The 21,991-nt window shown below is 38.3% G+C and overlaps 1 protein-coding gene across 1 annotated transcript in view; it reads left to right on the forward strand.

Moving 5' to 3' along the window:
• Positions 1-21,991, forward strand: part of LOC126470685 (dynein axonemal heavy chain 7-like) — a 762,325-nt gene that overhangs the window by 618,053 nt on the left and 122,281 nt on the right. The window contains exon 27 of the mRNA XM_050098686.1: positions 21,676-21,827. Within this exon, the coding sequence (XP_049954643.1) occupies positions 21,676-21,827 (152 nt within the window). The remainder of the gene's footprint in view (positions 1-21,675; positions 21,828-21,991) is intronic.

The following is a 21,991-nucleotide window of genomic DNA, read 5'->3' on the forward strand; positions in this document are numbered from 1 at the left end:
GGTTGGTACCAAAAGAGAGTGGGAAGAAATAGTCTTGCTGACAGGTAGTAGCCATGGAAGAGGCATAAGCCAGACAGACCAGGAAAAATTAGGAATGCAATATCTAATCAGTATAGTCATGAAGCTAATTGCTAACATTAGCCAGGTGACAGAGGATATAGGGAATTTGTGTAAAGATTTTGACAATGAGGATCAGGTGATCATATTACATAGAGGTGGTAACTGCCTGGCTAAAGACAGATATAACAGAATTAATTATGAGTGATCTCAATGAAACAGGAGAAGCAACTTCACACATAGGTGTGAGTTTTGTGTAGGACCTACAGTATCATGACCAGCCTTGGGTTAACACTGCAGTTAGCCATGTGAAAACTTAGTTGAGTATGCTGATATTGACTGGAATGAAATCTCATAAGTGTTGTGACGTATAAAAATTTTCAGTGCCTGCAGTGTCACGTCTTTCAGTGTCATACAAATTTTTATTTTTAAAGGGGATCACTTAAAACTATTTCCATGGGTTCGCCCCTCAAATTCCCCCTTATATCACAAAATTGTAGTCGTAGTACAAACTGAAAAAATAAATTCCTTTTAAAGCACAGTTTTGCATATAATTTATATTCAAAACCTTACACCTGTGTCACAGAACAAATCCTACATCAAGAATACTTTACACAAGTTTAAGGGAAGAAATGCTTCCGATAATTATTACAGTATTTAAAGAACATCAAAATATGAACAGGCTGAAATGAACAAACAGTACATGAGACTTTGTTAATCAATTTAACCGTAAAAAGCTAAGGAGCATATTATTAACAAAATGAGAAATATGCAAAAGCGAAATGCCCAAATGAGCACGTCTCAATTAGGAGTAAATCAAAACAATCAGAATGGCTGAAAGAGAGCACAATAACATGAGCCATAAACGAATAAAAGCTAAGCAACTAAGCAAATAAGAGAATAGGCAAAAATGTGATGCCAACAAAATGAGATGCCAACAAAATGAGAGTTGGCCGAACTCCGTCAGCACGTATATACGGTTGCACTCGTGACGGCACCTCGCGGCCCGTGCACAACACGCGCGCCTGCAACCACAATGCACTCTTAGTGCTCGCGGCGGCGTCTAGTGGCCCGTACACAAGTTGTGCGATTGCTGTTGCAGGTCAACCCTTAATCTATGATGTTACATGGCCCCCAATGTGGAAGGCGGTTAATTTATTAAATGCCTGACACATTTTGTCAGTTTACTCCGATCGCAAAATTTTACTTTAAATTTTCAAATTACTATCCTTGTTTCTACCACCTTTACATTCAGTGGTTCACAAAATAATCATTGATTATCACATATAATGATATAAATACAAAACATTTTAGTCATATTTCAAAAGTATAATGACAGTAATACAAAACATTTTATTATATATTCTTCTACCTCTATTGAAGAGAAGGTATTGTACAATATTTCAGTTGATGCTTTGGTGTAAATATTTACTTATTTTACAGGTTTTATTTAACTACAAAAGTGGTAATTATTAACACGCATTTACACTGTTTGAAAATTCATTGTATATACAGTGTGACATCTACTGTACATGGAAACGTCTGGAAATCGTTTATGTAGATGAAATGTTTCTGTAGTGTACTTCGTTAACTTTGAAGGTACTACTTTAAAAATCTGTATAGAAATATATAGCACACACACATATACATATCCAACCTTTTGCATCGAGAAGTTATTTTTCAAAAAGAATATATGTCAGGTTGGCTCGAAAGGCCTCAAATTATCCGAGTCCTTCGAGTAATGATGTTCAACAGACATACATTTCAAATATATAAGGTAACATTTGTATATCCTTATCCTTTCCAATTTACTGGCTATTGACATATTTTGAGTACATAGTAGTCCAATAGCACTTAGAAATTTTGAATATTGCTCTTTTTCTTAAGGTCCTCAGGTCAAGCAGTGGTTAATCACTCATCGTTGATAGGGTACATCATTTACCTGTCCTATGACTAAGGTATTTTCTTTTGTTTAGAGACAAAAATAATTTTTGCATTTTAGGTATATTATGCATATTTCCTTGTTTCTTTGCCCTTTTTGGACTTACCACTACTCAGAATGTAAGTAGGTGCTATGAATTTCGTGCGACTATTAGCTATGCGACTATTAGCTATAGTCAACATTGTTCTTGTACTCAAGTTTATATTCACATGACTCCGTTTTTTTTTTTTTTTTTCCCCATCACATGTCTAGCCTCAAATGATATATATATATATATATATATATACAAAATAGTACATATTTGTATATATTAAAAGAAAAAAAAGGAGAGAAAAGTATTCCTGAATGAGTGCAAGTAACTTATCTTTCATGAATTACAAGTTGAAAGGACTTCACTCTTCCGAGTCTTTTCTTGTATTAATTTGCATATAGAGAACCATAACTCTCATAAGATTTTGTCTCATGCTATGTTTCCACTATTTGTGACCTAATTGTCCTGTTATAGTAGGAACAATTTTACAGTTGGTCTTATATTTATTTAGTACTTATATTAAAGAAAAAAAAACATTCTATGTTGTTCCTTACACTACATTATCCTCATTCCTTTGCATTAGAAATATTTGTTTTATCAACATTTTACCGGAAGCATCTTTACAAAATTCTACTTGACTCACTTAAATTTTATATAGAAAATGTGTTACCTCGATATTACATTATTTCATTATAACTTCCTGTACTTTCACATATCACATAATATAATCAATTTTTAGGTGAGTGTAGGAGACATCTTTAGACAGTTAACGTGTATTGCTGAAAATTTTGAATAAAACAGTGAAAAAGCAAATTTATTAGTAGCAACATACAATGTTCAGTCCAAGATGGTTATCTGTACAGTCATCCTGGTTTTTTTTTAATCTATATACTTTTTAATGTCTTGATGAGGATGTAGCCCCTTTTGTTTAAGGGTACTGGGATACACTAATAGATACACGCCAGGATGGGGTATATTCTCTATTAAAAAAGGTCCAGTATATAATAGCTGCCACTTTTTATTCCTTTTTGACAATACTGACAATTTCACTTGACTTCTAATCAGGACTTTATCACCGACTAAGAATGTTCTTTTCCCAGTTAGTCTATTATCAAAATATTTCTTCCTCAATTGTGCTTGGTGACATAAAAAAATGGTCACCTGCCTGATCTTTTCGTCGAAGATGCTCTGATTTGCACATTTCAGCCAAATTTCTGTCCACTCATTTTGTTCGGGCCTTTGAACATGAGCTCTTTGGAGTGTGATTTGTTGCCGAATGCGTAAGATTATTTACAATTTCCTGAAAGGTTTTTACATAACTGACCCGAGCAGTATGGTTGTTATGGCAATATGTCCTTACAAATCTATTAAACTCACGAAATACCCTTCTACAGGGCTCACTTCCGGATGATATTTGGACACAAGTATTTGCCTAATTTGTAGAGTGGCCAAACACCTTTTCCACATGGATGAGGTAAATGTGGAAGAGTTTTTTGCTGACTTAAGAACATTAATTCTGAGGTACTTTGTAAAAACATCAAAAAATGCCACAAAGAATTTTGCACTACCCCTGGCTACTGGGAATGGCTCACAAACATTGACTGCTAAAATCTGCAATGGAGAGTCTGGTAAAACTGGGTGTAGTTCACCTTTTCTACATATATTTATGGCTTTTGCCTTTTCACAAATTACACAAGTGTGAATCAAGTTCTGGACTTTCTAAGATTGGGGAAATAACATGTCCCAATTTTATTATCACACTTAATAACCCCAAAGTGCCTCCAGGTGTTATGGGTATACCATATTAATCAGTCTAGACAATCAACCGGCATACATACCACTTTTCAGATGCAGGATTCTTCCTATAAAATAGCACCTGTTTTTCAAGTCTGTAATGGTTGATGATTTTTGGATCATGACCTCTCAATAGCTCCTGTTTAACCGAGTTCCACCGAGGGTCGGCATCTTGCAATGCTGCTGTATTTTTACCTAAGTCAACAAAATACTGTCTATTTGCCTCATCTTTCATTAGAAACATGTTAAATTCCAATGTTAGATCTGAGGATGGAGAATATTCGTTTAGTCCTTGGGGCATCTGAGATAGGGTGTCAGCAACAATATTGTCCTTACCACTGATGCACACTATCTCGTAACTGTATTCTTGCAAAGCAAGATACCACCTGCCAAGCCATGCATGTAGGAGTTTGCAACTATGCAAAAAGCTTAGCGCCTCATGATCACAATACACTTTGGTATGTGCACCAGGTAAATAATAATGAAATTTTCAGAATGACCACAGAATGGTAAGTAGTTCCAATTCTGTAGTATAGTAAAACCGTTCACATGAGGTTAAAGTCCTACTCGCAAATGCAATTGTGCAAAAGGTGGGTTGTCCATCAATATTTTGAACTTGGAACAGACATGATCCTAATCCCACATTGGATGCGTCTGCATACAAACAAAATTCAATGCTCATATCAGGATGACAGAGTGATTTTGCATTTAATGAAGCCTCTTTGATTTTTTCAAAATCCGACTGGCATTCCGGAGACCAATTCCAGTACGTATTCTTTTTGAGAAGATGCAACAACAGCTCCGCATTTAGTATTTGATTTGGAATATATCGGCGATAGAATGACACCAGTCCCAGAAAAGCTTTTAATTGCCATTTTGTTCTGGGCACTGGAAAGTTCGCTATGGCATTCAATTTTTCACTATCTGGTAGGATACCATACGAATCAATCATATGGCCCAAAAATTTAATTTTCTCTAGTGCAAACTTCGATTTACACAAATTAGCTGTAATACCAGCATGCAAAAACTTATTTAATACATTCTCCAGTATTTCCATATTTTCCTCCCAACTATTTGCGCTGATTAAAATGTCGTCTACAACCAGTGATATCTTACTCACAAGTTCCCTACCCAACAGCAAGTGCCGCAATAAAGACACCTAAGCTTGTATTTAAACCGAATGGTAAAACTTTGAATTGGTAACTTCTTCCTGCATGAATGAAGGCTGTATATTTCCTAGATTCTACCGCAATAGGAATTTGCCAGTAGGAATGTCGGATATCGAGGCTAGAAAAATATTTTATGCCATGATATCTCTGTACCAATTCATCTATACTCTCAGGCCCTGTTCTCACCGGTATTATAATTTTATTGATTTCTCTTGCATCAAGAACTAGTCGTACTTGTCCATTTGGTTTGTCTACAGCAAGTAAAAGGCTTGAATAGGGACTGTCAGATGGTTCTATGATGTTCCATGCAAGCATCTTTTGAATTTCATTACTAACTGTGTTTCTTTTTGTCCATGGTACTTGGTACGAACTATGACAGAAGGTTTTATGTGGCATGACATTCATCCTATATTCATATCCCCTAATTGCACCAGGTTTTTCTTCAAATACTTGTTTGTATTTCACGAGAACCTTAAACAATTCAGAACGTTGCTCTGAGGACAGCTGAGCAGATTCAGAGACTATTTTTAACATTTGTTCATGTTGGTCAGATTTTATTTCTTGAACCTGATTCCCTGAGCCTGTAGTTTTATTTCTTGAAATGAACTATTTGTATACCGGGGCAAAACCTTCCATGTGTGTCGGTTATCCTCAGTAATTTTAGAGAGATGATTTTCTGTTTGATATTCAACTTACATATCCCGTTAGAAAAGTCGATCTTTGTGTCCTTTTCTTGCAAAAAATAAAACCCTAAAATACAGTCCACTATCAGCGCATCAATTATGAGGAACATGCATTCAATTGCTACATTTCCAAATTCTATCTCTAATTGGGCTTGTATTTTCACGCTTCTACTTCTCCCTCCAATCGCTCCCAAAACCTTACAATTGCTAACTGGCAATATTGGCACCCATTTTGCTTTAGTGATCTGTCTAAATAAGTCCATAGAAATCACATTAATATCAGACCCAGTATCAAATATTGCGTTCACTGATATACCTTCGATTAATATTTTAACGGCAGGTTTTATAACTGCCAGATGATTGGTACTGTATTTAGTGTCCTCGTTATACAATTCATTTCTCATGTCAGTGCCATCATTGTACCTTAACATTTTTAATCTTAAATCAGAATCATCCCTATCTCGCCCACCCGCCTGCACTTCGGGACTTAATGCGGCAGTAATTTGTTTTCCGCTGGCTGAGAAATCGGCCGCATTTCGGTATCATTTACTTGATCAATTACTATTGGTGGCAGATGCTGTCACCAGTTTTGATTTATTGGGTTTTGTGTCCGGGTATTTTGTCCCCCTGGATTTCTGTTTTGTGTTATTTCGTTATTATTGTAGTACCCTGGAGTGAACCTATGTTCCTGCCTCCTATCCACAGTACCTTGTTCCCACCGGCCTGTTCTACAGTAGCCGCACGCGTTGTTATTGTCTTGGCTTTGGTACACCGAGCTGGGTTCTCTGCCAGCCAGCTTGCGACGCTGAATATTTCCATTCCTCCACAACTGACTGATTTAGAGATCTTGCCCGCACATCCTCCTGCATCAAATCAATTGCATCTAGGATGGGCATAAACTCATCAATGTTTGCGTCTGGGGCGTGAATTAATTTTTCGCGTATATCAATAGGCATCTTACTCTTAAGAATGCACAACAAATCTTTATGCGAAATTGGCTCATCCCAGTATTTTGTTTTATTCAGATACTTCTCGAAATACTTTTGGAGCATTCCTTTGCTATAACTAAACTGCTCAGGGTTTAATATAGCCTCACGAAGTTGTTGCTGTACCCCTAAAGACCAATATTTCGCGAGAAACCTTTTTTCAAACTCGTCATATCTGGAACATTTTTCAATGACTTCAGTGGCCCACAAGGCCGCATAATTTAACATGAATCCACTTACGTAATGCATCTTTTGTAATTCCATCCATTTTGTGGGTAACATGCCATGAAAAGAACGAATAAATACTACTGGATGCACCCCACTCATGTCAGGTGAGAATGACTGACCCCTCCTCTGTTTGATAATGTTTTCCTCCATAATGACATTTACATAAGGTGTCATAGCCCCCAGTAATGATCCCGAGTTACCTCAGAATTTACTTCGGTGGCTTGCCCCTGCTTTTGTGTACTAGCATCTACTACGTTCTCTCCATGTGTTGGCATGGAAACATCACTCTTGACTACCTCTTTGATATCAGTAAGCTCATTACTAAATTTGTTTAATTGCTCATTTACTCCCCTTCGCCATTGAGATAATTCCTGAGTAATTTGCATTTTTACTTAAGAAATCCGAGCAGTTGGATCTATCGATTGTCTTTCTTGTTCTTTTGAGATGGAACTTATGGCTTCCTTTACCAGAGAATATTTCTACAGATATTTCCGTATGCTTTAATGACAATTTCCTTTTAACTGTTTTACATCCTAATTTAAGTCTCTGACCGCATCCTCGTGTTTCTGTCTGAGATTTATTATTTCTTGAGCCATTTGTGTTTGATTTTGAGAAATTTGCCCTATCTTACAAGACATTTTGCCTACTTGTGCCGACACTGATTCCTGACTTATGTATGTCATCTACTCGTATTGACACGGCTTCCTGTTTTTTATTCATCTCACCTACTTGAAAAAATATAGCGGCTTTTGTATACTGGGAAGATTTTCAGCAATTTTTAATTCCTCAGTCTCACTAGTCTCCAATTGTTCTTCACCTACTTCCTTTAAATCCATGATTACACATGTCAATTTCAAATCTTAGGCTAGTCATCACACGAAATACGGATAAATATTCAGGGACACATGTCCCTCATGCTTACGCAGTGACCTGTTTTGACTACACTTAGCCGTGGTTCCACTTATCTACAGCACTACCCGCTATGCTACATACCATAGGAAAAGAAATTTGTTCACTAAGTATCAGTTGGAAACTATTCACTACACTTGGGTGTTCTACAGGTAGATAAACCACTAGGACAAAATAAAGTACGTTGCTCACCAAATACCTCGTTTGACCAGCTAAACCATCAACTTTGAAGAATCCATTTATAATTACAATTGCTCATACACTCGTTTACATGAGAAAGAAAACAGACATAGATTAGAAGAATGCCAGTTTTTACCAGAAAAATAAAAATATACATATAACTCCTATTTTATTGAATAAAAAAATGGTTCAAATGGCTCTGAGCACTATGGGACTTAACATCAGTGGTCATCAGTCCCCTAGAACTTAGAACTACTTAAACATAACTAACCTAAGGACATCACACACATCCATGCCCGAGGCAGGATTCGAACCTGTGACTGTAGCGGTCACGCAGTTCCAGACTGAAGAGCCTTTAACCGCACGGCCACACCAGCCGGCTATCGAATAAATTGTGAACTTACTTTAGATATAGGCTTAAGCAAAATCCCTCCGGTGCCTCTAGTGTGACGTATAAAAATTTTCGGTGCTACAGTGTCACGTCTTTCAGTGTCACACAAATCTTTATTTTTAAAGGGGATCACTTAAGACTATTTCCATGGGTTTGCCCCTCAAATTCCTCCCTCATATCACAAAATTGTTGTCTGATGTAGTACAAACTGAAAAATAAATTCCTTTTAAAGCACAGTTTTGTATATAATTTATATTCAAAACCTTACACTTGTGTCACAGAACAAATCCTACATCGAGAATACTTTACATAAGTTTAAGGGAAGAAATGCTTCCGATAATTATTACAGTATTTAAAGAACATCAAAATATGAACAGGCTGAAATGAACAAACAGTACATGAGACTTTGTTAACCAATTTAACTGTAAAAAGATAAGGAGCATATTATTAACAAAATGAGAAATATGCAAAAGTGAAATGCCAAAATGAGCACTTCTAAATTAGGAGTAAATCAGAACAATCTGAATGGCTGAAAGAGAGCACAATAACATGAGCCATAAACGAATAAAAGCTAAGCAACTAAGCAAATAAGAGAATAGGCAAAAATGTTATGCCAACAAAATGAGATGCCAACAAAATGAGAGCTGGCCGAACTCCGTTGGAGCTTATATACGGTTGCGCTCGTGGCGGCACCTCGCGGCCCGTGCGCAACACGCACGCCTGCGACCGCAATGCACTCTTAGCACTCGTGGCGGTGTCTAGCGGCCCGTACACAAGTTGTGCAAATGCTGTCGTAGGTCGACCCATAATCTATGATGTTACAGGGTGCAGTGCCTGTTGTTACAGTTGGGATATGGTATACACTCAATACAGCCTACACCTGTTAAAAGAGGGAGAGATAGGGTGGCTCAGTTTCTTGCAGAAAATGTACAATGGGACATCATCATGCAAAACAAGATACCTGAGGTGGCTAGGGTCAGAGGGGTAGCTTACAATCAGGATTTTAGCACCGTGCTGTGAAACAATTTAAAACAAAGAGTGCCGTAAAATGTTTAAGAGTGCACAGCATATTGGAGGAGTAGTAATAAGATAGAAGAGCTTCTAGTCTATTTGTGAAATTTAGAGGCCTCTGAAAAGGTGGGCATCCTGTGTCCATCTGAGCACCCCTTAACTATAGGGCTAGGAAAGTTAAGTATAAAAGATTTCACCATAGCATCTTACTCATGTAGCTGTAACATGAGAAAAGGAGGAGTTGTTATATACAGGGTGATTCAAAAAGAATACCATAACTTTAGGAATTTAAAACTCTGCAACAACAAAAGGCAGAGCTAAGCAGTATCTGTCGGCGAATTAAGGGAGCTATAAAGTTTCATTTAGTTGTACATTTGTTCGCTTGAGGCGCTGTTGACTAAGCTGAAAACCAAACTACCCGAGGCAGCTCGTGACAGAGCACTTCATCACTGGCCTCCAAGAAGCCCTGATCTTACTCCCTGCGATTTTTTCTTATGGGGGTATGTTATGGATATGGTGTTTCGGCCACCTCTCCCAGCTACCATTGATGATTTGAAACGAGAAATAACAGCAGCTATCCAAACTGTTACGCCTGATATGCTACAGAGAGTGTGGAACGAGTTGGAGTATCGGGTTGATGTTGCTCGTGTGTCTGGAGGGGGCCATATTAAACATCTCTGAACTTGTTTTTGAGTGAAAAACAACCTTTTTAAATACTCTTTGTAATGATGTATAACAGAAGGTTATATTATGTTTCTTTCATTAAATACACATTTTTAAAGTTGTGGTATTCTTTTTGAATCACCCCGTATATTAAGTCAGAACACAAGTTCAAAAACATTGAGACCAATAGATTTTTTAGTGATCACTGATACTGAAAAATACTTTACTGTAGATTGTAACTGTATATAGATCCCCACTGGGAAATTTGAATTGTTTATAAGGAATATGGATTCTTTAGTATGTTGTCTGTCAGAAAGTAGCAAGCAGTCAAAAGGCTCTGGTGATTTCAATGTAGATTTTCTAAAGGATTCTGATAGACAAAATTATCTGTATCCCTATTTGGACCCTATAATTAGATCTGAGTAATTAACTTTCCAACATGGGTTAATAAAGATGATAGGACCCTAACTGATGTTTTCTTTTATGAAGCTCAAAGCAAGAAAATGACTCTATACTCATTAACAAATTCTCTCTCTCATCATAGCTCACAGCTAATTAAGATAAATAACATAGTGCATTGTAGTATAGATACCCCTCAGAGGAAATCAGAATAATTAATAACTCCACGACAAATGTTTTAAAGAATGGTTTAAAAGAGATAACCTGGGATGAAATTTATAATGCATCAAATATTGACAAAAAATTTAATCTATTCTGTGACAATTTCATATCATTATTTGAAAACTGTTTTCCACATAAGCTTTTCATAAAAGATGTCAAAATATGAAATATGGCATAATTCTCATATAATTAAGTCACCATTAGTGCAGCACAGTCCATTACAAAAATCCTATGAACCAAAAGTAATGTCTGTCATCATGTAATGCCATATAATAGACAAAAGCATTAAATATTACAGTATGGCATAAATTCTAGTTCAATATAATCTGAAGTATCAAATAGCCATAATTTATTCACAGTCCAGTGTAAAACTTACCTCAAAGCATAATACAGCAAAAATAGAAAGTTCGTAAAGCAAATGAAGCAAAGAAAAAAGTCTTCCAGTTCTCCTTTTGAGACATATTTGTATACATCACTGTTGTTTCTCTGTCACATATTAATCTATCTGGCAGGTTTTTGACCATCTTAATTTACGTATTCTGTGATTCCTTCTCCATTAAAACCCCATAATTATACATAACTTTATTTGTATGTTTTACTGCAAGTCTCTCTTTGAAATATACCTCAAAATAAAATTGTGTAACTTTTGAACAGACAAACATATCTGTACTTTCACATACACTAGCAACTTTTTCCCATAATGAAACTGACAACTCAAAATTAAGAATTTTCTCATCAGAAAGGAAAAACATTTCACAGGAAACATAATCATTTGCTACATTATCAAAATGTACTTTTGAACTAACTCCTCCCACACAGGCCATGAAAGCTCAAAGATATCAACTGGCCACCGTGTCATCCTCAGCCCACAGGCGTCACTGGATGCGGATATGGAGGGGCATGTGGTCCGCACACCGCTCCCCGGCCATAGGTCAATTTCCGAGACTGGAGTTGCCACTTCTCAATCAAGTAGCTCCTCAGTTTGCCTCACAAGCGCTGAGTGCATCCCGCTTACCAACAGCACACGGCAGACCGGATGGTGACCCATCCAAGTGTTAGCCCAGTCCGACAGCACTTAACTTTTGTAGTCTGACAGGACACGGTGTTACAACTGCGGCAAGGCCGTTGACTACTTTTGAACTACTTTTAAACTAACTACAAAATTTGTTCTGATGCTTTTCCCACCAGTTAAGCAGTAATTTTTTATAAAATTCAGATATTTTCTCCCAAACAGTTTCTTTGTGTCCCACAAATTTTGAATAATGTTGGCAAACCATATGCGTTTGACTGTTTAAATACAACACTTTCACTTTCCTCTGACAAATACTCATCTTTCAAAACAAGACAATATTTTTGTTCATCAACATCATCTGCTTCATTCAAAACATACATTTCTACATAATTGTTATGTGAAATAATTGCATTGTCATCATTGTTAATTGCATCAGGAAGATCAAGGTTGTTAACATTAAGCTTTGTTTCAATGTACAACTAAAATGATGCCACAGCAGGTCACAGATGTCTGATATGGCAGTGGTGCCACATGATGCTGTTTCCTCATGCCCCTTGCAAAATTCTAGTTGTGCAGCTTACAATATGGCATCAACTGAGATTATTCAAAAAGACATTGGTTTTGTCATTCAGGTTATGACATTTGAGCTGTGCCTAGAATCCAGTAAGAACAAGGAAAAGAATAATTTTAAATTTGGAACTGTATTTCACATAGAAATAACACAGCGGCAACAAAGATACTTATGAAGGAGGTAGCACTCATGAACAAAAATCCATTCCTGAACCCCTTTCAGATAACAGAAATAAGTTTCAAAAAAATGTTCATCCACACATCAAGCTATATTAAAAAATCTGATACTCACTTTAGAGATGCAGTTATTGTTTGAGTGAAATTAAAAGTTGCAGTTTGATATTTGAGATCTGGTGATTATGTGTCATCCCTCCAATATTTACTTCACATCCTCAAAATTGCAATTTTTGCATTCTTATGTGATGTGTTAGATGCTGTTCACAATGCCCTCAAATCTCATTTGAAAGATGGTATTTTCATTCTTGTACCACACATCACTTAGCTATGACAAAATATGAAAATTATTCTATAACGAATTTTGGAATTATGCTTCTTTTAAATACACTAAAAGACATTGTAATATAGTTAATGTCTTTACTAATAGCTACACTCAATCTGAAATTATACTATTACCAGAAACCTTATAACTTCCTTTCTCAAAACCTCTGGGCAAGTCTTTAAGAGTGCTGAAGATGCCATTATACTAGATGCCAATATACTGCCCACAGTGCATTAATTATCATCATTTGAAAAATTAAGTAAACTGCTGTGCAGTTAGAAACCACCTATCTCTAGTTATTTAAATAATACTTGCTTACTCACTCACAAATCTTATCCATGCACCAAAAGTCAAAACACATACTTTCACCACATGAATTAACCGTTATGCACTTATGGGAATCAGGTCGCTTAGCTGCCATAATAAGCTGAACACCACTTCTATGAAACTCATATTTATTATAACTGCACAGTTACACATATACACACATAAACAAGCCTTGCCAGCGTCACCAGTCGAAACGTAAACACCACTGCAGATAGGCGTGCGCCAAGACCCGCGTCCTAAGAGCATGTCAGAGCACAGAGATACCACTCTGCTCTATTCCGGTGATCGATGACCACCACAGAGCTCCCCCCTTCCAAGCGGAGCACGGCGAGAGGAGGTGATGTAGGTTGGCGTGGTGATCGGTCCATTGTGATGAAGTCGCGGTGCCATGCCGGTGGGCGTAGCGGGCGGCCGAAATGGGAAACTGGGATCAAGCGGCCCGGCGATGCAGGGGCATGGTTTGCAGTCATGGCAGGCGAATGCAGAGGTGGCTGTCCTCGTCTATCAAAGCGGTGAGTACCGCCTCCTCCGCATCTGTCGGTACTGCAAACATGCGTAGGAGTGTAACCCGGGCGGCTGAATCGTCCAATGTGTGTGTGTGTGTGTGTGTGTGTGTGTGTGTGTGTGTGTGTGTGTGTGTGTGTGGAGGGGGGAACGTGCAGGACAAACAGTGTCCCATCTCATAGCTGGAGAGACAGAGAAAAGGTGACACGTCTACGTGGAAAACGGCGATGCTGGTGTCATCGGTCTGCGTCAGCCAGTCGACAGAAACACTAAGGTGAGGGGAGGGAGGGGTGAAACCTTCACACGTGACCTTTCCTGCAGCCTCTGAGCTGGGGGGAGAACACGAACCACTGGTGACACATGCATCATCACATGCATCATCACATGTGTCACGGGTACTGGAGGGGGTGGGGGGGTTGGTTCGCCGCGTTTGAGGTATTAGAGATGGAAGGTGGCACAAGAGTGTGGTCAGGGTGGAAGTTGTATTCTGAAGTTGCCTCATCGTTGAGGCACCAAGCTGGTTTAAGGTGCGAGATGGACACTGTTTGTATACTACCGTTGCACAGAATGTCAAAGGTCTGCAGCGAGTGGCTTATCACTTTGTGTGGGCCCAAGTAGGGCGGGTGTACTGCGGGTCGTACCGTATCATTATGCAGCATCACATAATCGCAAACGTGTAGGTCTTTGTGCACGAAGACACGAGGGACCGTGTGTGCTCGTGGGGGCAGGGGGTGTACATTCGCGGCGAAGTGTCGGATGCGTTCTATAAGCGTCAGAAGTTCTGACTGTGGGGGAGGATTGGAATCATCAACGAATTGTAATGGGAGGACAAGGGGTTCCCCGTACAACGATTCCGCTAGGGAGGCTTGCAAATCGTCTTTGTAAGCCGAACGGACACCTAGTAGTACCCAGCAGAGGGCTTCGGACCAAGATCTGATGTGGCACATCAGCGCTGCTTTCAATGTGCGATGCCAGCACTCGACCAACTCATTGCTTTGCGGGTGGTAGGCGGTTGTACATAATTTGTTTGCACTGCATAGATCATATAATTTTCCAAAGAGCACAGCTTCAAATTGTCGTCCTTGGTCCGATGTGGCCCAAGATGGGCAACCGAACCGCGCGATCCACAAGGCGATGAAGGCCCATGCGACAGAGTCAGTGGTAATGTCTGTTATTGGAATCGCCTCCACCCACCGACTAACACGGTTGATGATAGATAAAATGCATTGGAAACCCTTGGAAGGAGGGAGCGGTCCAACCAGGTCAAGATGGACGTGACGGAACCTGCCTTTCGGTACCTCAAACGAACCCAACGGTGGGGTGTGATGGCCGACCTTAGCGCATTGGCAAGGTATGCATGCCCGTGTCCAGTTTTTGCTGTCTGCTCTAACCCCAGTCCAAACGAATCACTCTTTTGTGAGGCATGTGGTAGCCTGAATACTGGGATGTGCTAGGTCGTGGATTACGGCAAATAACTTACGGCGCAGTACTAGGGGGTGGGCAGTACCTGTGGAGATGTCAGAGAGGACTGGTAAGGCCGAACCTGGAATTCGGCAGAGCTCAATTGAGAATGAGGTGGACTCGCTATTCAGTAACTGTTGAATGTTGTCATCCGCACAGATGAAAAGAACCATCCTTCTTGGGCACTAGATGGATAGGCAAGGACCAATTGCTGTTGGATGGATGGACAATACCTGAATCTAACAGCTCCTGTACAGCGGTTTTTGCATGCTGTAATTTGGTGGCATAAAGGCGTCGAGCCTTGTTGCGTACTGGGGGGCCTTCCGTGGTGTTCAAACGGTGACAGGTACTGTTAGTAATCACGTCTATCACCTGTGAGACACCCTGGGGAACCACACTGGGAATAGGTGGGGGTAACACACACTAAATTAGAGGTAGCTTAGCTGCCATAATAACCTGAACACCACTTGTATGAAACTCTTTTTTCTAACTGCACAATTACACATATACACACATAAACAAGCCTCACAAGTGTCACCAGTCGAAACGTAAACACCACTGCACAAAGGCGGGCAGCAAGACCTGCATCCTAAGAGCGTGTCAGTGCACAGAGATACCACTCTGCTCTCTTCCGGTGGTCGATGACCGCCACATGCTCATGAACGTTTTATATACCAAATTTTTACTTCCAGACACTGTAGCTCAACAAACTATAGTCAAAATGATGCATTTTGCAGATATCATTAATGCAGTGCATCAATGAAACCACATATCTTCATAAAAAGCAGAAAAAAATGTTAAAAACACCAAATATAATAGCTTAGGAACCCTTGACATCAAGATGGTGGCTGCTTGTTTTGCTTGTAATGCTAATCATTGGAGGGGGAAGGAAAGTGTCAACAAAATGTTTGAGTGACTTTAGCTTTTGTGACATGGCTACAAGTGATGTCATTCAATTGTGCCCACAGGAATAATAGACCAATACACTTAACATCAGTTTGCTGCAGAATTCCTGAACATGTTCTCAATTTGAATAATAAAAATCTATTTGAGCCAGGAAGCCTTTTGCCCACAAATCACCACACATTTAGAAAGCATCACTTGCATGGAACTCAGCTTGCCCTTTTCTCGCCTGATATCCTGCAAACTAGTGATGAAGGGCAACAGGTAGATTTCATAATCCTATATTTCCAAAAAGTATTTCACATCATGCCACACTGCAGACTGTTAATGAAGGTGCAGGCATATGGAATAGGTTCCCTAATATGTGAGGAGCATGAAGACTTCTTAAGTAATATGAAGCAGTATGTTGACCTGTTGATGTCAATGACAAATGTTCCTAAGAGGCATGGGTATCATTAGGAGTCATTGTTGAGTGGCAGTAGGAAGCCACAAGGTGTCTTGGACAAAATTTCTACTTGATGTGATGGATGGCAGCTAGCTCTAAATATAGAAAAGTGTACATTAATGCAGATGAGTAGGAAAAGCAACCTAGTAATGTTTGAATACAGTATTATTACTGTATTACTTGACACAGATTGATTAAATATTTATGTGTAACATTGCAAAGCAATATGAAATGAAATGAGCATGTAAGGAGTGTAGTAGAAAAGAAAAATAGTTATCTTTGGTTTATTGGACAAATTTTAGGAAAGTGTGGTTCATCTGCAAAGCAGACTAAGTGTGGAATGCTAGTGTGACCCATTCTTGAGTACTGCTTGATTATTTTGGGTCCTCACAAGGTAATATTAAAGGAAGACATCAAAGTAATACAAAGCTGGGCTGCTAGATTTGTCACTGGTAGGTTCGATCATTGTGCAGGTGTCACAGAGATACTTCAGGATATGAAATGGGAAACCCTGGGGGAAAGGTAACATTATTTTTGAGGAACACTGCTGTGAATATTTAGAGAACTAGCATTTGAAGCTTACTGCAGAATGATCCCACTTCCACCAATGCCTGTTTTGCGTAAGGACCACTATCATAAGATAAGAAACATTAGAGCTTGTATGGAGGCATATAGAGAGTCATTTTTCTCTTGCTCAATTTGCCAGTTTAACAGGAAATGAAATGACTAGTACTGGTGCAATGTACCCCCTCCCATGTACTGCAAGGTGACTGCATGGGATTGTTTCCAGATGCAACTTTGGTGATGCCATCTGAGTGGCAAACAAATGGCATCACTTTTGTTTAACTATGGAAATCTGTCTTTGAGGTCACTTGCTTGTGAATCCCCACAAGAACTTGATTTTCAGTTTTTCACCTTAAATCAGTGTTTAGTGTTTAATGAACAAAATAGTAGTTAAAAGAACTGAATTGGACACTGGGAAATCTTTTAAAAATGAACTTAAAGCTTTCTCAGTGTATGGCCACACCCATGTTTCTGCTGTTTTCACATGTCAAAAGTTGTCATTAGAGTACTATTGAGGAAAGATATACTATACAACTTTTTGAGTTGACTGCCCTGTTAGAAAATACACTTTGTTGTGTTCTTATGTTTCCCTTGCATGAGTTAATACTATTTTGTCATTAGCACATGTTATTGTGCCCCCTAAAACATGTTATAGGACTGGAGAACATAAGTTTGTTGGCAATTGGTTTATGTTACCAAGAGCTAGACACTGACTAAGTACATCTACAAACCAACTGGATGTTAGGTCAAGTCCATCAAGAGCCTCAAGGGGGAAGCTCAAATATTTAGAGACCCAGAGTGATACTTCTAATAGAACTGATCAAGGGTCATTGCAGGAAACAGGAAATCATGAAGGATGTACTCAAAATGTTCAGACAACAGACTTGGAGGAAAATGTTATTAGCGCCATGTTGGTAGCAGGCAATTGGGCTGCCAGTTCAGGGTAATCCACATGACTGTATGGAACATTCTTCATGACAATTGTTAATACCCTTATCACTTATAGCATTTACAGAACTTACTAGTGACAGAATTTCCACATGAGAACCAGTTTTGTCACTAGTTTCTTCACTAGGCAACCACGATACCATGATTTGTGTCACCTATTGTATTTCCATATGAGACCACCTTTATGCAGAGTGGTATCTTCAACTTTCATAACAATAATAGCTGGGATAGTATGCAGAACTCCCATAGTACACTACCAGGGAATCATCAGCATTGGTGCATCCGGGATGTGTGGGCCGGGATAATTGTCAGCTGTGTCTTGGGACCAGTCTTCCGTCCAAGTCACCTAGCAGGCCAGAACAGTCAGTGTTTCTTGCAGGTGACTTTGCCTCCCCTTCTGGAAAAAGTTCCATTGATGATTTGAAGGATTATGTGGCTGTTACGTGACAGTGTTCTAGCCCCATTTGTGGTTAACATCTGGACGCATCTCAATCGGGCTTTCCCTGGTCGATGGATCAGAAGAGGGGGTCCAGTTGTGTGGCTTGCTCTTTCACTGGATCACAACCCATGCAATTTCTGGTTATGGGCCATCTCAAAAGTATTGTGTATGCAGAGCCCATTCCAGATGTGGAAACACTAGAGCAGCGTACTGATGCTGCCTTTGACGTTGTTAAGATGCAGCCTGGCCAATGTGAATGTGTGTAACAGAACAAGTTATGGCACATACAAGCGTGTATTGAGGCACATGGGAACCATTTTCAACTCATACTGTAAGTGTGGCTGTATGGTACAGTCTGTATTGGGCCGCAGTCTCTGTAACAATGTATAATGAGATAAAATGGTCTCTAGCATGAAAACCATGAATTTCCAACATAAGTTCATTAAATCTTTGTTGTTCTGTATCCTCTCATTGATCAATCCCCAGAGTTTGTACAGGGTGGAAAAAATCACCTCATATATGTATATATCTGATTTTATTAGACATAATTAAGTTTTTTTATGGCTGCATGAGAATGAAAATGTGGACATGAATTATGACTTGGCATTCTCACACATTACTTTTTGAATTATCAGATAATATGAAAGAGTAAAGCAGACAAACTATAGAAGATCTCTGGAAATAGAGACTGTAATAAAAAAAAATATGTATGTCATACTAACTGGACTCAGTGTTGTGGACCATATTGTTTTCTGGCTTACATAATGTAGTTTTGAACACATTTGCACACATTTTCAAGCCTTCGTCTCTAAAATGCTTCACAAAATGTGCAGCACAAATCTCTTATGACCTTCAAAGGATTCTGAAAGGTTCCTCTGATTCCATTTCAGAATTGAACCCAGAAATTCAGAACACAAACATGATCCTGGTTGCTTCCTTTGCATTCATGGCAGTATTTTATCAAACATTCAATCTCCATCACCTTTCCATATTCTAGGCATGTTGCTGCAACAACACCTTTCACTGTTAGCTGACAACACTTCTGCCACATCCCAGTGAAGGTTTCAGCACTGCCAGTGTCACCTTCATCGTACATCACAGTCTTTTTCATTGCTTACTTCACAGAAAAAGCACTCACTTCCCTGTCATGAAGTTACTGAGTGTACTTCTCAGATCTGAAAAAGTTATTCCATGGTTTGAGAGGTAATGAGTAACATCTATGTCAGATGCCCATTCATTATTGACTTGTGCTACTATTATGCACATCCTATAAGTGAAAATACATGTTCTGACAACTGTGAAACTCATTAATATTAGTGTGTAGGTACTGTCAAATAATACATGTAATCTAAATTAATGGAGCTTTTTAACTGAACTGTAATGTGATCCACAAGTACTGTGAACTATCATTATTATCAAATTGAGCCGTTATTAGACTCACAGCTCATATGATGGACTCACTTATCTGAACCACTGGAGTGTAATTGCCTTTAACTGGAACTGCACTAAGTGAGAACTGTGATATTTTTGTATAAATAGAAACATTGTTTTTGTTTCACACTAGAACATTCAGATTCACCACTTGTATAAGTGTGTTAACAATCTGTTCATAGAGTAAAATCTGGTTGCTGTGCTTGACAACTAAACTTTGCAAGGAATAAAGGTGTATGATAATTAAATCTAAATGTTGATGTTGGGTACACTTTTGAATGACCATCATTCCACATTTTGTAAACTTTCATCTTTGAGGTGATCCAGTTTGGTGTTATTGAGGAGAGACTATGAAATCCAGGTCAGTTTCATCACACAGTGTATATACTGTCCACTACAGAAACCTTGTTGCTATTGTTCTTGAAAAATGCTGGATCCTTTATCCATTTCACAGAAGGTATCTTTCTTTTGAAATGAAAAAAGTCTGCCACCCCTTAGTTGATAAGTTCTTCATTTATTCCATGCAGCTTACTACCATTACAAGACTCTTATAGCTGCACTGTATGGAACTGCTTTCTTTGTGTAACTCTAACAACTATCAATTGCCCTGCAGGTCTCAATAACAATTAATTATGTAAAACCTCAACAATGTAGTCAATTTAGGTACTACTGCAAAGAGAATTTTATGTAATTTACAATGTAGAAAAACTAGAACAAATTTGTTTATACATGATAGTACACTCATGGGAAAACATAAACGTACTCTTCATATATAGTTTTCTAAAATACCCAGATTTCCAAAGTTAAATTTCATAAAATATGAACTGTAGATCTATAGTCCTAAATATTTAGCTTCCTATAAAAAGCATTATTATTTCAGTTACCAACAGTTACGTGTAATCTCACTTGAGAAATGCATATTTTACTTTAGCAAATTACTTCATAATTTATATTATACCTTTATAAGCAGTTGATATTTGTGTGCTGATATTCCGGAACTTCAAAAAGATAATGACATATGAAAATAACTGCAATTCAAAATTTCATTAATATTCCTAAAGATTTGACAACTTCATGTTAACTGCTTACAAACTCAAAAATACATTATTACAAATAGTAAAAGTTTGTGTTTTTGTTGATGAAATAGTGTGTTTAACATTAGTAGGTCTATAATCTACAATTCTTCCGTACTACATTCAATACGAATAATAAATGTAGAGTGTGGTTCAAAGATAGTGGAATACTCGATACCATGTATTGAGTAATAGATCAAAAGCTGTGACTCACATACTGCAACATGAGATTACAATAGTAATCACTATGTCTGCATCATTTGCTATGTGCATATCCTCTGTAACCAGTATTTCATGATTTACAATTTTCATTCTCCTCCCTGCTCCCTCAGCAACTGATGTTTGGTTACTCATTTTCTAATTCCCCATTTAAGAAATATCAAACTCCATACATGTATGCCTCCTAAGTTTATTCTGTCCTGGACAGACTGCCTTAGAATCTGGCCTACAACAAGTCAGTACACTCATCTGTCTCCACTCATGACAGATCTGCCTCTCAGTTAGGCTAAGCTCCACCTTTTAGATTCCTCTCCTTTTACACAAACTCCTTACCTTCTAGGAGCATAATATCTGTCAACTTTAACACTTACCACTGATCATATTCTTCAAACTCGTAACTAGTTTCAGAACAGATGTAAGTTTACATTTTGGAAGTAATGGTTTTAGGGCATAATGACAACAATATGTTGTAACAATATCTGTTGAGACAGAAATATGGAACTAAAAGTCCTGCAGTAACATTTAAATAATCAAAATGTTAAAATAAACATTAAGTATCTTTTCAATGTAAGGTCTCCTAACATTTTAGACCCTAATTCATTATTGTGTTTGCAGGATTTTCAGAAAGTGTGGAAACAAGGCAAGAGGAATGGAAAATATATATGAACCACTTGCAGCCACAGACTGAGAAGTTACCAGCACCTTGGGAAACAAGGCTTTCTCACTTTCAAAAATTAATTGTGTTAAAAATATTCCACCCAAGCCAGGTCAGTCCATGAAACAAATCACTTATACATAAGATGATTTTTGGACTCCTTGTAAGTTTGAAAGTATCACATTCTACTGCAAAAAATAACAATTAAAAAATTAAGTTGTATAAATGACTCCTATGATATCAAATAGAAAATTCGTAGTTTTTCATCAGTAAAAA

The sequence above is a fragment of the Schistocerca serialis genome, chromosome 3 (assembly GCF_023864345.2).
Source record: "Schistocerca serialis cubense isolate TAMUIC-IGC-003099 chromosome 3, iqSchSeri2.2, whole genome shotgun sequence".
Lineage (NCBI taxonomy): Eukaryota > Metazoa > Arthropoda > Insecta > Orthoptera > Acrididae > Schistocerca > Schistocerca serialis.